The sequence below is a fragment of the Notothenia rossii genome (genome assembly GCF_949606895.1).
Source record: "Notothenia rossii genome assembly, contig: SUPER_2_unloc_2, whole genome shotgun sequence".
NCBI classification, from domain to species: Eukaryota; Metazoa; Chordata; class Actinopteri; order Perciformes; family Nototheniidae; genus Notothenia; species Notothenia rossii.
Window position 1 is genome coordinate 1 of NW_027640360.1, and position 17,670 is coordinate 17,670.

At 36.0% G+C, this 17,670-nt stretch overlaps 1 protein-coding gene and 1 long non-coding RNA gene across 2 annotated transcripts; both read right to left on the reverse strand.

Annotated features, from left to right (window-relative positions):
- Positions 1 to 889: 889 nt before the first annotated feature.
- Positions 890 to 7,061, reverse strand: LOC307030879. Its single transcript, XR_013805811.1, has 4 exons — positions 7,020 to 7,061; positions 2,383 to 2,491; positions 2,212 to 2,284; positions 890 to 1,861 (listed from the first exon to the last, which is right to left on the reverse strand). It is a non-coding gene; the product is annotated as an uncharacterized lncRNA (long non-coding RNA).
- Positions 7,062 to 13,378: 6,317 nt separating this feature from the next.
- LOC307030884 (CD209 antigen-like protein D) lies at positions 13,379 to 17,278 on the reverse strand (the record flags this gene model as incomplete). The annotated part of the gene is made up of 6 exons (XM_079696262.1): positions 13,379 to 15,340; positions 15,584 to 15,723; positions 15,930 to 16,054; positions 16,843 to 16,947; positions 17,042 to 17,131; positions 17,209 to 17,278. The coding sequence occupies 6 exons, from the start codon at positions 17,276 to 17,278 to the stop codon at positions 15,223 to 15,225; spliced, it is 648 nt and encodes a 215-aa protein (XP_079552388.1). The 3' UTR covers positions 13,379 to 15,222.
- Positions 17,279 to 17,670: the final 392 nt, after the last annotated feature.

The window sequence follows — 17,670 nt, forward strand, 5'->3', positions numbered from 1 at the left end:
CCTTCGAAGCCCAGCAGCTGGCGGGTGGAGGACTCCCAGCTGAATCCAAACTCCAGCCAGCTGTAGACACAAAGGGTACACTGAAAAAAAAAGGCTGTTGGATTCACATGATTTTAATATGGAAACCGGTTGCACATATTAAAAACATGTGTACTCAAAACTATTCCATTATGTTAAAGACACACAACTATGTTATGTCAAAGAAACATGAAATTGTTATGTTCATTTGAATATTTCCTTTAATATAGGTATATTCATTTACCCTATGTTTAACCAACATGACTCTTTTATGTTCATTTTAGGCTTTTAATATGCTCAGTATATTTAACTTGTACCTGTTAAAGCAACATGATTTCTTTATTTAAGCTTCACTGTAAAAAGTCTGTTGGACTTAAGTAATAAAAAACATGGAAACCGGTTGCACATATTAAAATCATGTGTACTCAAAACTATTCCATTATGTTAGAGACACACAACTATGTTATGTCAAAGAAACATGAAATTGTTATGTTAATGTGAATATTTCCTTTAATATAAGTATATTCATTTACCCTATGTTTAACCAACATGACTTTTAATGTTCATTTTAGGCTTTTAATATACTCATTATATTTCATTTGTACCTGTTAAAGCCACATTAATGTTTTATTTAAACTAAATGCTATAGTTTTCTGTTTAATCTACCTAGTACTCAAGGGGTACATAAGATTATTTATTTCATATGAATAGAGGCATGTCGTACATTCTTCAACAGGATCCATCCTAATCTCTTATATCTACAGCATTTATCATAACATTTTAAAACAAATAGTCAATGAAGACAAACACATTTCTTTGAACAACATTCACGTATTTTCTCAAAAAATAAAACAATATTAACAACCACCACACATCCAGATGAGCTTTTGGTTTTTCCATCATGCAGCCCCAGGAGAATTAACAAATACATTGAAAATAAAGAAATAGAAGAAATAGAAAAATGTTTGTGATGCATGTACATATACATTATTGTGTTAGAACACAGCAAGGAAGCTTAAAAGGAAACTACATGTATTCTCCCGACCAAAAGAAATGTTTATTGTGCCAAATGGCAAAGAAAGGCTTATTTTTGTAACTCATTCATAGTAAACAATTAATAGAAAAAGGCAATGCCTAGTCGAAAAAAGGAAATCTTCTTGCAAATCCATTATTTAAATAGTAACCTGCTAATATCAAAGGGCACTTTAATCCAAAAAAGCAATGGCATTGCTTTGGAAAAATACATGAAAGTATAATAATGGCCTGGTTTCTCACCACATATGCACTAAAGAAAGTATTACAAATAAAAACAAGAACTGACATTTTGAAGTAGCGCAATTAGTACAGTCTGAAACACATGACAAGTGGTACATTCTGAAAACACATGACCCCAGGAAAAACCCACATTTCTGAAACATGCAAATCAAGCAAAAAGCATGAGCAAAGGAAGTGCAAGACAGTTGTATCGATGAAAGTCAAGAATGAATGCCGTAAAAGTGCACAATGGTCCATGGCAACAGCTCACTCAAACAGTTTGTTTTTAAACGCTTGGGCTTTCTTGGAGAGCATGTTGCCGTCTAGCTTCATTAACAATTGCTGGAGCACTTCGAACGCGCACTTCAGTTTAGGGGGGTCGTTCAGGTTCATTGCATACATTAGTCCAAACAGCATGGTAGCAGCTAATGCAATGTTGTCCACATCAGTTAGTACCTGTTGGCCTTCCAGGACAATCTGTCCTCTGGTCTCATCTGTCCTCTGGTCTCATGGTGGAATTGTGTTTGACGACATAAAATCCCACTGTAATCCCCTCAATGGACCGCAGAATGACGTCTTCATCTTCTGCCTGCAGAGTGCACAGTCACAAAAGGAACAGAGTGAGATCTAACAAATCAATACATATATACCCATTACTAAGTCCCTGTGTTTAACAAGTACATTTGGTCAGATTTCAGTACTTTTAAGCCTCCTTTTTATCTGATATACTCCTGTCTGACCTGATAAAAAATGTTTCATTTCCTGTATCCGTTTTAAATGAAAAGCCCTCTAGCTTTTCAGTGTAGTCTGGCTATTAAACAAAAAACAGGGATGTTCACATACTTTAGGGTTTAGGCTATATACTATGTGGTGTTTCAATAAATACATATTTTAACGCCCAACAAAAAAATCAAAAGGTCAAATATTACTTCTACTGACCACAAACTCTCTCATTGAGGTACACACACAGCCCCTTGAGAAGGCTATCCCGGCCTAAATCGACATCATCAACCTAAGTGAAGGGGAATAAGAAAATAAAGAATCTGTTTTGCTCAATGAAATGTGTACACTATTGACTCGATGTATAATTTTCTTAAAATGAATTCTTACTTGAGTCATCTTTGACATAATACATTTCAGACGCTGGCCTATCTGTCCTCCTCTCTTCTTAAAAACCTTCAGAAGTTTGTCAGATAGCACATCCAGCTGAGAGAGAAATCTTGATTGGAGGGGCAGGGTTGTTATACGCTTAAACTCCGCATTTATCCAAGAAAACAAAATATCACAGTCATAAAAATCATGAAATAATTTCATTTTCTAATGATGTTATGATTGTAGTTGTGTGCTTGCCTCAAAACGATGCAGAGAAACTAGACCATGCATTTGTTACTTCAAGGCTAGCTTATTGTAACTCTTTATTATCAGGGTGTACCAAAAACTCAGTTAAGTTGCTTCAGCTGGTTCAAAATGTATTGACCTGGGGCCTCATTTATAAAGGGATATACGCAAAAAAAATGGCGTACGGCAGTTTCTACGCAATGTTTGCAATTGATAAAATACTAACTTGACGGGAAAACGTGCGGTCCTCAACGCAAACTCTAACCCATGCGTACGCACAAAGCACAAACACGGTAGAGACGAGAAACTGCGACACCGTTGGCAGAAGGAAGAATGGAGATAAATATGTGGAAATAATACCATAAATAAAATGTTACCTCTCATTTATAAATAAATACGGATATGTTATTTAAAACCACCTCGAATATGTTTTGTTAATGTTATGAAATGTTTTCTCATAAATTATGCGGTAAGCAGGAGGACAGAATTACGTCTAAACTGACGCCGTTTTGCATTTCTATAGGTTGTAGATACGAGCATGGTTTTATGTTTAATACATGTTTAATCGTGTTTTATGCCGTTTGCCAAGACTTGATAAGTCGCTCGTAAAACACAGGAGGTATGGAAACTAAGAGCACCCCTATGTGGTAAATTGTACAGCTAATATAACACAACACATTAGTTGTATTTCCTTTAACTGGTGGATATAGAGTTGCTGCGGAGGGGGGGGTTGAGATGCACAGGCTGCAGTGAAGACGCTGCGCACAGCTGATCGACTGCTGGGACACAAACCGCCAAATACAAAAACATAATTCAGATCCAGTCGTCATGACTCCACTCCGGAGGGATTCCCCAATCATTTCTTACAGTTTCTCATCAAGGGGGGGGGGGGGGGGGGGGGGGGGTCTCCTGTCCCCGGTACAAACACACTGCCTGAGGAAGGCTATGTGTATTTTTTTTGTCATGAACCTTTTTCGGACCACTTATTTATTTATTTTGGTGACGATCCGACCTCCATGCTGCTACTCTGGTTCAAACTGCATCCACCAAACAATATGATTTATCTCGACCTCCCCAAAATAACCAAAATCTGACACGATGTGAGATGTTTTTTTTAGCTGTTCTGTCATTTCCTGCTATCTTCTTCATAAGTCAGTCAAAATGAAATATGGCGTTCCGTGAAGCCCGCAAAAGCTGCGCCGCATTTCGAGTCGGTTGTGGTTTATAAAGGGAAACCGGCGTAGGAAGTGCCATACGCACTTTCCTCGCCGGTACGCAATGTTTGGTGAATCGGAAAGTGGCTGAAAATGTATGGACCTATTTTTCGGATTTCTACTACGTAAGCAACCTTCCCACGTGAATCTACGCACGGCGTTATGAGGCCCCAGAGCACTGAAAAGGGACCACATTAATCCTGTTTTGGCTCTATAGTGAGAATAACTTTTTATATCAAGTACGAACAACCAGGTTAGACTACATTACATTTCATTTAGTTTAAGTTTTTTTCCAAAGCGACTTAAAATAAGTATTACTGTAATATAAGACTACATATAAGAAACACCCTTATAGCCATTTCAACAAAGAAAACATTATCACTTTTGTGAAGGAGGCTTTATCACAGAATGTTTGGCTTTTGCCTCTCACTTTCTGAATAACTTTTGCCTAATAAATCAGAAAATGTGTATATCCCTGCAATGTTTGCAGTATGTAAATGTTATGAATAAATATTCGGAAATTGTCGCATGCCGCAGTGTTTGCGTGGCTGTGTCTTTAGTTGTAAGCACAGTGGCGATCTGTTGTTATTAGCATCTGGTTAGCTAGCTATGCTAACGAATTTAAAGAGCTTTTCTACAACCAGGTGGAAGAGAGCTCTCTCCTGAGAAGCTCAAATAACCTCAGCTCAGTGAGGTTGAGGCACACCTTAATATGATCATGATAGTTATTAATGAGACTAAATTAAAAACAGGTAGGCCTATAAAATACTATATGACATTAACAAAAAAGTTGTTAAAAATAACAAGAATAGAGTTTAAAAGGGGAGTGATTTGTAAAATATCCCAAAAGAAAAACCTGTTTACAGTTCTGTTTCATTTGGGTGTTGAAAGATGTATCGATCTCCTCATGTTGCTCTCAAAGTGCACCAGATTGATGCATTTAACTTCAATATTTAAAAAAAATCTTCCTGGGGGAACATGCCCCCAGACCCCCCTAAAAGAGGTTAGGTCCCCCCCCCCCCGCACTTAAATCATGTTCACATGGATAGGAAACTAAATACATTTGCACACATCTTGTGTCCATATCTTTCTGTTTTGGTGGTCATGCCACACCGCGCAAATGAATGCATGCGCGAGTCATGGTGAGATATCTGGATTGGTTGCTTTTTCTTTGCACAGCATGAAAGAAAGGCAAAATGAATGGGCTGTGATTTTAGTTTTTTTAAGCAGAGGTTGAGTTCAATCATTTGTACGACCCTCGGAGGATGTTGTAAAAATTGAAAGGAAAAAGGTTCCCCACCCCTGCTGTGAATAATAATAAAAACCCTTGATTTATAACTTAACATCTCCGTCTCCTATTGATCTGAGTATATTATAAAGAATAGCCAGTTAATTGAAGCATTATAGCACAGGCCTTTGTCAGATGGTATATTACGCAGTTTTTTTTCTGCTTCGAATAGTTCTCTCTTTTTTTTACCATACCTGTGTTTGCATCACTGTAACCAATGAGCACCTGCATGTGTGTATGAGAATGGCCCTGACACCATTTCAGCCCAGATTTAAACTCCTGGCAGGACAAGCTCAAGCTCAATTCTCGCACAGAATTAAACAAAAATGAGTGAGGGACTGCAATATAAGAGGGAAAGAAAGAGAAACTTTAAAACTGTTCAATTGTTATGATGTGTAAAGACTGATATTGTTCTATAATCGTCTGAAACAGTTAAGTCATGATGTGAAACGGTTAACAAAGAAAAAGGGAAACTCAAACTGCTGCTACACTTTCTTTTATTTATCTAAAATTAAGCACTTTTAAGATGCACATATTTTCAAAAGCTATTTTCTTTATTTTCTCTATTTTATTTTCAAATGCAGCCAGAGAGGAACATTACACATATCCACAGTATTTACTGTATATCTGTAGAGTTCAATGTTTATTGACAATAAATATTGTTGTTTTTGAATTGTACTTTCTTTATTTGATTGGCAGTCAGTTGTTGATTACATGCAGACATTGATAAAGCTACAGGCTACTTCAATATTTATCACACTAAGTCATAAAGCAACTTAGACATGTTGATGTTCCGGACCTTTGCATGGGGACATTTTCTCTAACTGGACCTCGTTGAATTTTAGTTGAAGACCCCTGGCCTATACTAATGCAATGAGAACAACTTTGTACGGAGCCATACACATCAGCGTTGCGAGCTCATTTCCATTGGTTTCAATGGAGACGTGCACTGCAGCAGCGCGCACCGCTCGTCATGTGACGAGGAACAACCAATCACAACCGAGAAACATCTCAACTTCCGTAAACACAAGTGTACGGCAAATATGGAAGATAAGTTAATTTCACAGCGGTTGGATCGTAACCCTTACTTGATCTGTCCGGCATGTCCCCCATATTCATGGTATGTGCACCGCTGCTAAAATGTAACACAATCATTAATATCCTCCACTTTCCAGTATCAAATTTCGCTTTCCGGGACACACCCCCACACACAATATTGTGTCTCTGTTTTGATCTGTGTGTATTTACGGTATTTACATGAACACAGAGCGGATCAAAGCAGAGACATAAACACCGTTTTTTTAGGGAAAACACTGCGGTCCCACAGACAATATTGTATCTTTAACTATCAACACCTTAAATGGGTAAAGATGGTCGCTTAACGTAAGGTAGGCCTACAACCTGCATCAGCGCCCTTAAAAGTCGGCACAAGAGTAGACATGCAGAGCCGGACCGACGCATTAAAGTTCTACACCGCCTGACAGCAGACATGAAACAATCATTTAAAACAAGACGTAGCCTATAGACATGCAAACATGCCGCAAGCTCATCCATCATATATGACTCCCCCCTCCCCACTGAGCTCGGTTTAATGTGCATAACTTTGAGTAAGGTTCATAGTTTTAAATATTGTAAATCAAGCAACTGTCGGACTTACGCTCTACAAATACTCAGTATAAAAAAACACGCTAAACACAAGTCAATCAATATAAACTCACCTTATGATTTTCATGGCTTTATCCTAGCTAACACCAGTGAATGACAATCTTTACACATTGACAGCTGTATTTACGTTGCTCGTTGTATCGGCAAATGTGAACTCTGCTTTTTGCAAACAATGCGTCTTGTGATAACCTGTAACTATGACGAACATTTGTTGACATTAAATAACTTTAAATAACTTTTACCTTGTAGAGATGTTCTCGGGACAGAACCAGCTTACTCCTCCGATGCGGGAAGAAAATATGGTAGAACCCCTCCCCCCTCCCCCCTCCCTTTGTTTAAAAAAGAAAAAGCTTCACATTTTTAAAAATAAATATATTTTGCAATTTTTTTCTGATTTACATCTTGTCCATTAAAGTGCCATATTGTTCAGGTTCAATTACGAAACTATTAAAGTACGGGTTTGAGTCCGACCATATTAATTTGTGAATAAAATATTTGTAAATAATAATTACAAGCTGAGTAATTGGCTGCAGAGCAAGCTGCTGACGTATGTGCTCAGTGGGCGGAGTTACAGAGACAAACATAACTTTTTTCTTATTTCTTAACATGATTGAGACTTATAGAACGCACACCCCTCAAGATTAAAATAGTTCTACATGATTGATTCACGTTTCGACGAGAAACATGAATAAATTATGTTTCATATATTAAATGCATATTTGCAAATTGAACAACCCCACTTTCCCCTTTTTTTCAGTGCACCATGAGACCAGAGGACAGATGAGACCAGAGGACAGATTGTCCAGGAAGGCCAACAGGTACTAACTGATATGGACAACATTGCACTAGCTGCTACCATGCTGTTTGGACTAATGTATGCAATGAACCTGAACTACCCCCCTAAACTGAAGTGCACGTTCGAAGTGCTCCAGCAAATGTTAATGGAGCTAGACGGCAACATGCTCTCCAAGAAAGCCCAAGCATTTAAAAACAAACTATTTGAGTGAGCTGCCATGGACCATTGTGCACTTTTACAGCATTCATACTCGACTTTCATCGATACAACTGTCTTGCACTTCCTTTGCTCACGCTTTTTGCTGTATTGATTTGCATGTTTCAGAAATGTGGGTTTTTCCTGGGGTCATGTGTTTTCAGAATGTACCACTTGTCATGTGTTTCAGACTGTACTAATTGCGCTACTTCAAAATGTCAGTTCTTGTTTTTATTTGTAATACTTTCTTTAGTGCATATGTGGTGAGAAACCAGGCCATTATTGTACTTTCATGTATTTTTCCAAAGCAATGCCATTGCTTTTTTGGATTAAAGTGCCCTTTGATATTAGCAGGTTACTATTTAAATAATGGATTTGCAATAAGATTTCCTTTTTTCGGCTAGACGTTGACATTTTCTGTTAATTGTTTACTATGAATGAGTTACAAAAATAAGCCTTTCTTTGCCATTTGGCACAATAAACATTTCTTTTGGTCGGGAGAACAGTGTCCTTTAAGCTTCCTTGCTGTGCTCTAACACAATAATGTATATGTAGATGCATCACAAACATTTTCTGTCTATTTCTTCTATTTCTTTATTTTCAATGTATTTGTTAATTCTCCTGGGGCTGCATGATGGAAAAACCAAAAGCTCATCTGGATGTGTGGTGGTTGTTAATATTGTTTTATTTTTTGAGAAAAATACATGAATGTTGTTCAAAGAAATGTGTTTGTCTTTATTGACTATTTGTTTTAAAATGTTATGATAAATGCTGTAGATATAAGAGATTAGGATGGATCCTGTTGAAGAATGTACGACATGCCTCTATTCACATGAAATAAATAATCTTATACCCCTTGAGCACTAGGTAGATTAAACAGAAAACTATAGCATGTAGTTTAATCAAAACATTAATGTGGCTTTAACAGGTACAAATGAAATATACTGAGTATATTAAAAGCCTAAAATGAACATAAAAAGTAATGTTGTTTAAACATAGGGTAAATGAATATAGCTAATATTAAAGGAAATATTCAAATGAACATAACAATTTTATGTTTCTTTGACATAACATAGTTGTGTGTCTCTATAATGGAATAGTTTTGAGTACACATGTTTTTAATATGTGCAACCGATGTCCATGTTAAAATCATGTTAATCCAACAGCCTTTTTTTTTCAGTGTGGGACCTAAGATTTTCATCAACATAACTACACTGTAGCTATGTAGGAATGACAATAAAAGCCTTGAATCTTGAAAAAACTATACATTCACAAAATACAATTGAAACTTTATAAAGCCAATAACGAAAGAGTCCAAAACAGCTGCGTGCATTTTACTTATTGTAATTTCTTTCCTCTGAAGCATTGTGTCTGCTGCTGATCATATACAGACAACATTTAGAGTTATTCACATTGAAAAATTAATAGGATGTGGTAGAGTCACTTTTTTATCTGATGATACCAATTGGTTGAAGTGCAAGAGCTTTATCTTGTCAAATCACATTCAGTACACCCACAGTATTTTTTTTAGGTGTTTGTCTTGGTATGCGTGATCTAGTTATATCAAATGTGAACATTTACTTTAACTAAATGCATCCTGTCTGTAGTGTTGACTCCCATTACAGAAACATGTGACTTTATGCCTTCACAGTGTAAATTAAGTTATACAAGTCAAAACATAAATCAGTGTCTGTATTTAAACCAAAGTAAAACCTTACTTCAGATTCAGTGGAGACCCATCCACCCATTTCCAGGTCCCTTCCTCTTCTCTGTCACTCAAACCAATCCATGCATTTGATTTGGTAAAGCAGTGGTTTTCAAAGTGTGGGGCAGAGGCATGACAGGGGGGGGGGGGCGTGAGAGTCCAGGAGGAAAAATGGTTATTTAATTATTTTTTTTAAAAATCATATTTTGAAAAATTATTGATTCGAAAATAATATGATACAGTACTATTACGTCTGGGTCTCTGTGTTCCATTAAAGCTCGGCTCTGTGTGTGTGTGGAACGAGCCATGTTGTGTGCGTGCGCGAGCGAGAGAGAGCGCACTGGTACCGGAGATCGTTGATGTTAGCTTCTGGTGCTAGCGAGCTACGCTCACGGATATAAGGAGTTTTTTCAACAACAAAGTGGAGGAGAGTCTTCTCCTGTCAGACTGAGAGACTCAGTGAGCTAAAGGACTCTCTCAGTGTTATCTCAGTGGGTCTCAAACGTTTTGGTCACCATTAATGTAAACAATTATTTCAGAGAAAAAGAAAAAGTAAATCTGTTTAGATTTCTGTTTCAAAATGAGTGTTGAGAGATGTATCCATAGATCTCTTCATTTTGCTCTCAAAGTGCACCAGATTGAGGCTTTTAACTTCAATATTTAAAAATCTTCCTGGTGGAGCTTGCCCCCAGACCCCCCTATGTGAGGTCCACACACCACCTATAAAAATAGCACTTTACCCCTGCTTACACCTATATGCCGTGAGCTGATTATCGAGCCTTCATTGTAACAGTCGCGGGTACATTGTGTATTTGCGTGGGGAGTGTTGCAGGAGAAAGTTCCATAGCGACCGGTACATTAATGGGAAACCCTAAATGTTTGAGCACCCTCTATGAAACGTCAAGCTACCCCACAGCACCCCCAAAATAAATCTCTGGCGCCGCCACTGAGCCTGACACATAAGTATCTGTTAAAGAAGAACTTTAGTTGTTACCCCAAATATCTGTGGTTTACATATGTATCTCAACATAAATGAACAATGTTGCGTGAGAAAGATTACTTTTTTTCAGCTGTTGATGATCATAAATATATGTATTGATTGAATATATTACATCTGGTGTTAATTAGATAACCCTTCTAATCTCATAACTCTGAGATTGAAGTCAGAATTGTTATGGCAACTTCGTAAAGAAAACGCGATTATAACTTGCACACACACACACACACACACACACACACACACACACACACACACACACACACACACACACACACACACACACACACACACACACACACACACACACACACACACACACACACAACTTTTGACAGATGTGTTTCTTGCATTAATACAATATCTCCACCTTGATGTTTGATTTGTATAAGCACTTTTTTTAATTGGGTGGTTTAGGCCATTAACTGTTAGTGAAATTATATTAATGTTTATAGTTTGAATTCTGGTGTTTTCTGTGTTGTAACAACTCTCCTTTACACATAGTTTTCCAATCACTTCTAAACAATGCACCTTTTAGAACTTCTAAACCTGTGTACATAATTTGTATCTCCTTTCTTGTATTTTCCAACAGTGTATCCATACTTAACCCTGTACGGGTAATCTCAAAATAATGATAACACATATAACAACATAAAAAGAAAAAAAAGAGTTTGAAATGTGATGTCTGGGAAAATGGCAATAGCGTAAAGGATAAAACAAAACAAAACACCATCAATACGTCACACCTCTTAAGTGCTAAAGGTAGTCCTACCAGATAATGTAATCTCTCGCAAATTATGTTAGTTTAGTTAAGTGTTTTTTTGTCTTTGTCTAGTGATTTTCCCCCTTTAATTTTGAATAGTGATCTTTCCTCTCGTTTCAGATACTCTGACCTCCCTTCCTTGTGTGTCTCCCACTCCTGTGATTGTCGACCACGCCCCTGATTGTTTCCACCTGTTCCCCATTACCTGGTGTATTTATTGTCCTCGTCTCCCTCTGTCCTGTGCCAGTTTGTTTCGTTTCTTGTGACAGTCGACCGGGGTATCATGCCAGAAAGAATCCCAAGCAGAGCTTTGAGCCACGTCTTGCCTAAGTATTCTGATATTCATGCTCCTAGGGTTTTTTCCTCATTGGAGTGATTTTGTTTTGATACTGTTTTTCCTCGTTAAGAGTGATTTAGTTTTTGTTTCCCACTGTTTTGGAGTTTTGGTTTGAATAAAACCTTTTTTTGTAAAAACCTGTGTGAGTTGTGCAATTGATTTCAAACCCGTTTATTCAGTCGTAACAGATAATTATCGATCTAACTAAAAAATATAAGGAAATGTTTTTTTTGTCTCACGCTGAGAGTCAAGACAAATTCAAATAAGCTTTATTGACATGCCCACATTTAAAACATACTATTGCCAAAGCACATTGACAATTCAGATTTAAGACTGAAACAAGAGAGATAATAAAGTCCATGGTGTTAAATAGAGACATATCATCTTACAAAGCCATAAAGATGAATAATATTCAAAATGTATTGATCCTGTATAGATCTGTTTTACTGGTTAATAAAAAGAGAATAGCATGACATTGTTGTGAAAGCAGGGATCTTAATTTTAAATGCAGATAAACACAAATGTCTTGTCTGAAGTACTCTGTCTGCCGCTGATCATAAACATAAAAAGTGCACATCTTTTCAAAGATAACATTCAGGGAGGAGTTGTTCACTTTGAGAAAAAAAGGTGAAGTGGTAAAGCTGCTTTTTATCTGATAACAGCAATTTGTTGAAGTGGAAGAGCTTCATCTTGTCAGAGAACATGTAATACACCCCCAATAGTTACCATGGAGATCTAGCCCGCTAAGAAGTGAACCAGCGTCGTAGGACCGGAAACCCAGAGTTTTCCCTGAAGTTAGCTCTCTAAGCGAAAATCCGGCTTCGTAGTACAGGCCTTTGGAAAGCCCTTATCTTATCCCAGAGCCTGTTTTCTGGCTTAACCAAATATAACAGGGAGAAAGCAGCTTCTTCCATACTGAAGATGTTTAGGAAGTCCTCCAGCCATCTATTTAAATTGAAGCAGTTGGGCTTTCTGACTTTCCAGTTCTTAAGAACGCTACATAAGATTTGTAAAAGGATTAATACAAACACTAATTGTATTGAGGCAAACAAAAGTTGGCAAAAACTAATTAAATTACTATTTATTTATTACTGATAATAATCCTAAAAAAAACACTGAATAAATGTGATTTATCAAGTAATTCTTATTCATGAAATCAGGCATTTTGTATAGTTTTAAATAACTTAATTTAAACTAAATTGTAAAAGCATGATTGCATGTTTAGTATCCAAACAGACACCAATATTAAGCTTTCTCACAGATCCAATGCAGATCCTTCTTATAGGACAGGTCGTTCCACCTTTTGCTGTAAGGATGGATGTGTGCACAGACCTCTTTGCCATAATAGGATTTCCCTCCTCCATTATCAGGCTGTATATCCTGCCAAATCCTAACAGGTATTACAGGAAAACAAGATGAACTAAAAGATTGGACATCAAATACAAATAACTATAAGTAATACAGCCATGTCAGTACTTTTGACAGATGTGTTTCATGCATAAATATCATATCTCCACCTTGATGTTTCATTTGTGAAAACACTTTTTTTTTGTATTGTGTTGATTAGGGCCATTAACTGTTAGTGAAATTATATGAATGTTCATAGTTTAAATTCTGGTGTTTTCTGTGTTGTAACAATACATCCTTTACACATTACTTCTCAAAAATGCACCTTTTCGAACTTCTAAACCTGTGTACATAATTTGTATCTCCTTTCTTGTATTTTCCAACAGTGTATCCATACTTAACCCTGTACGGGTAAACTCAAAATAATGATAACACATATGACAACAGAACAAGAGTCAAGACAAATTCAAATAAGCTTTATTGACATGCCCACATTAAAAACATATATTGCCAAAGCACATTGACAATTAAGATTTAAGGCTGAAACAAGTGAGATAATCAAGTCCATTGTGTTAAATAGAGACATATCATCTTACAAAGCCATAAAGATGATTAATATTCTAAATGTATTGATCCTGTATAGATCTGTTTTACTGGTTGATAAAAAGAGAGCATGACATTGCTGTGAAAGCAGGGATCTTAATTTTAAATGCTCATAAACACAAATGTCTGTCCTCTGAAGTACTCTGTCTGCCGCTGATCATAAACATAACAAGTTCACATCTTTCAGGGAGGAGTTGTTCACTTTGATAAAAAAAGGTGAAGTTGTAAAGCTGCTTTTTATCTGATAACAGCAATTTGTTGAAGTGGAAGAGCTTCATCTTGTCAGAGAACATGTTATACACCCACAATATACTTTTACAGTTTTTATCTTTGTAAGAAAAGTTCCATTTCCTGATCTAGCTAAATCTAATTTGCACATTTACTAAAGTTCTGTAATTAAATTCAAATACAAGGCAGTTTACTTTTTAAATGAAACATGAGCTAATCCGGCAGTTAAAGTCCCAGATTATTATTTTGATAAACATACATACATCTTTGTATTAATTGACAGCACTAGTTCTTACAGTATGTACAAAGTGGATGGTACCTATGAATGTTAAATACCTGCAATAGATTTGTACTCACATGGCCACAAGAGGTCATTGTTAGGAAACATACTGTATAAACACACAGGCTATTTTACATATTTGAACAAGTTAGAACAATGCTGAGACTAGAGTATTGTTGTATGTGTCTGAATTATTCAATAATGTTTGACAGTTTCTTATTTTTATTATTTGTATCATATTCTGCTCAATAAGGCACCTTCAATATTATAACAGGAACTGTGGGCTTATCAGCAGATATTTTTAATAAGCTGTTTTTATGTTGATATGTAAAAGGATTTAACATTTATATTTTATTAGACATTTTCAAAGACAAAAACACAAGGACAAAGACACGGCTCAAACACATCACAAACAGAACAGGACAATAACAAGAAGGGGGTAGGGGGATTACAGTGTCAGTTACATTTTGTGTATTCATATGGCGTTGTATTTATACATGATTTGCTTCATAATATATATATATATATATATATATATACATATATATATATACATACTTCATTGTTTCCTCATTATTATTATAAAACATAAAATGTATAATAGATAAATAAATAGATAAATAGTCAAATAAATACATTCCCCATTTAATTTAACTTCTTTCATTATTATTACCATTATTTTTCTGTTTCTTCATAGATTATTTATCTTTATTTATTTATTAACATTATTATAATTATTATATTTATAATTGGCAGCCGAGATGGTTTGAGTCCAGGAAAGCCCTTATCTCATTAAGCCTGTTTTCTGGCTTAACCAAATATAACGGAGAAAGCAGCTTCTTCCATACTTAAGATGTTTAGGAAGTCCTCCAGCCATCTATTTAAGTTGAAGCAGTTGGGCTTTCTGACTTTCCAGTTCATAAGAACGTTACATAAGATAAGTAAAAGGAATAATACAAATACTAATTTCATTGAGGCAAACAAAAGCTGGCAAAAACTAATTAAATTACTACTTATTTATTACTGATATTAATCCTAAACAAAAACACTAAATAAATGTGATTTATCAATTCGAGCAAAGTCATTCTTATTCATGAAATCAGGCATTTTCTACAGTTTTAAATAACTCAATTTAAACTAAATTGTAAAAGCATGATTGCATGTTTAGTATCCAAACAGACACCAATGTTAAGCTTAAATCTCACAGATCCAATGCAGATCGTCCTCACAGGCCCAGTCGTTCCACTTTTTGTCGAAATATATGTATTCACACTCTCCTGCTCCATTATCAGGCTGTCCTGGGCTCCAAAACCTAACAGGTAGTACAGGAAAACAAGATGAACTAAAAGATGGACATCAAATACAAATAACTATAAGTAACACAGCCATGTTCTTTTCTTAAAACCCAAATGAGTCTTCTGGTGAAAGGGGCAGACACCCTACGTTTAAATGCATCCTGTGTGTTCTGTTAACTCCCATTAGAGAAACATGTGAAACATTTAGAAAGGTCACAACATAAACCAGCGTCTGTATTTAAAACCAATTAAAGCCTTACTTCAGATTCAAATTCAGTGAAGATTCATCCACCCGTTTCCAGGTCCCCTCCTCTTCTCTGTCACTGAAACCAATCCAAGTGGCTAAATTGTTCATGTCAGAGATGATCTCTCTTTCGCTGATCATCGATTCGAGGAAAATCTGTTCACATATTAAAAATGCAGTTTACTGGGATGGACATCAACATTCAGATAACTTTTCCCTTTTTACTAGCTCAGAAATATGTAATTAACACCATTGTTGTGAAGTAATCATTATAGCTGATAGACACATTTGCTAGTATATGTACAATAAAAACATTGATTGATAAAAGCAGGAGTTATACAATCACAAGCAGCACACATTACCTGTTCTTCATAACTGTCTACGATCACCAGATCTGCTCCTCTGGCTTTGCAGCTGTCTCTGCTTTGTTCCCAAGAAGCTTTCTCAGTAGAGAGGAGATAACAGGAACTACCAAACATCCTCCATCCTGCAGGACAAGTTTTCTCTGTAAAAGTTTTAAGATCTTGTTGATTTACTGCTTTAACTGCTGGAATATGGAACTCTTGAGTGCATTATATGTCACTTTTGTAATAATAATGAAAAAACATATTTATTAAGCATTTTTAGAGCGATCAAGAGAGATCACACATTTCATTGCAGAACAACTACTTCTCTTTTTTGGGGATTTAAATAACTGTTTCAATGTGATCTAGTCAGGCACCACAGCACTGAGACTGATGTTGTTAAAGTCTTCAATGACATCCACTTAAACACAGACAGTGGCAACATCTGGAAAACTGGGTCTGACTTTCGGCAACAGTTCTAAATTGGTTTGAAACCTTGTTATCCTTTATTATTATTATTATTATTATTATTATTATTATTATTATTATTATTATTATTATTATTATTATTAATATTATAAGGCTCTAAATACCTGCAACAAACTAAATACAAGTTCTTATTCCTATTGCTTATATTAAAAGTTATTTAGACAAGGAAAACGGCCATAAGCATAGTTTACAGAGAAATGTAAATATGGTGGGTGAAGAAAAATAAAAGAAACTATAAATTAAATCACTCACAACTAAGTCATTCAAAAACAAATTCTTGATGATCATTAATACAAAGTGTCATTGTGTAACTATTCTATGAAAGGATCAATAGTCAGCCTTAGACTATCAATATCGAGGTATGTTGTAAAAAATGTCATGATAATTGATATCTTACATACACATACAGAGCCCTCTGCAAACCCCCACATGAAGCACTCACCCTTGTCCATCAAACTCAGGAGCCTGTCCACCTCTCTGGTCTTTTCAGTGAGGTTGGCCTTCAGCTGGTTGATCAGCTGATCTCTAACAACTAGTGAATTATGGTCTGAAATGAAAATGGATGTTTCTTCTTCAATATTGCTCCTTAAAATCACACGTTAATAAATGACATTATTAAATGTATTAAAAGAAAGACTCACAGTGGACGGCGAGGCCGATGAGTCCAGCCAGCAGGAAAACACTCAGCAGCCCCAAACCGAGAACAGACGCTCTGAGAAGTCTCCTGGGACCTGAACACAGAGAAGACCAGGCAGGGAGTAATACAGTAAATCCAAAATCCACAGCTCACTCTGACTGACACTCTTACCTTCTTGTTTTGCAGATGATGTTGAGCTTAGGGTTTGGACATCAACAGCATTGTCATAGATTTCCTCCATTGCTCATGGGACTGCCAACTATTTCCTAGAAGGTCAGCTCTGCAGCAAGTATCCTGAAGTATGTGACTGTGGAAAGTGTGGTTGCTGGTTTAAATTTCTAAATGCTTTATCTTTTTGAGGAAGTCACACATCATTTTATATATATATATATATAAAAAAAAAAAGAAGAAGATCACGAAATGCTAACTTTATTGATATGAAAATATTAAAAAGCACAGTGACAATACAGATGTAAGACTGAAACAAGTGTGATAATCATGTCCATTGTGTTGAATAGAGACATATAATCTTACAAAGCCATAAATATGAATAATATTCAAAATATTCTGATCCTGTAAAGATCTATTTTACTGGTTAATAAAAAGAGAATAGCATGTCATCATTGTGAAAGC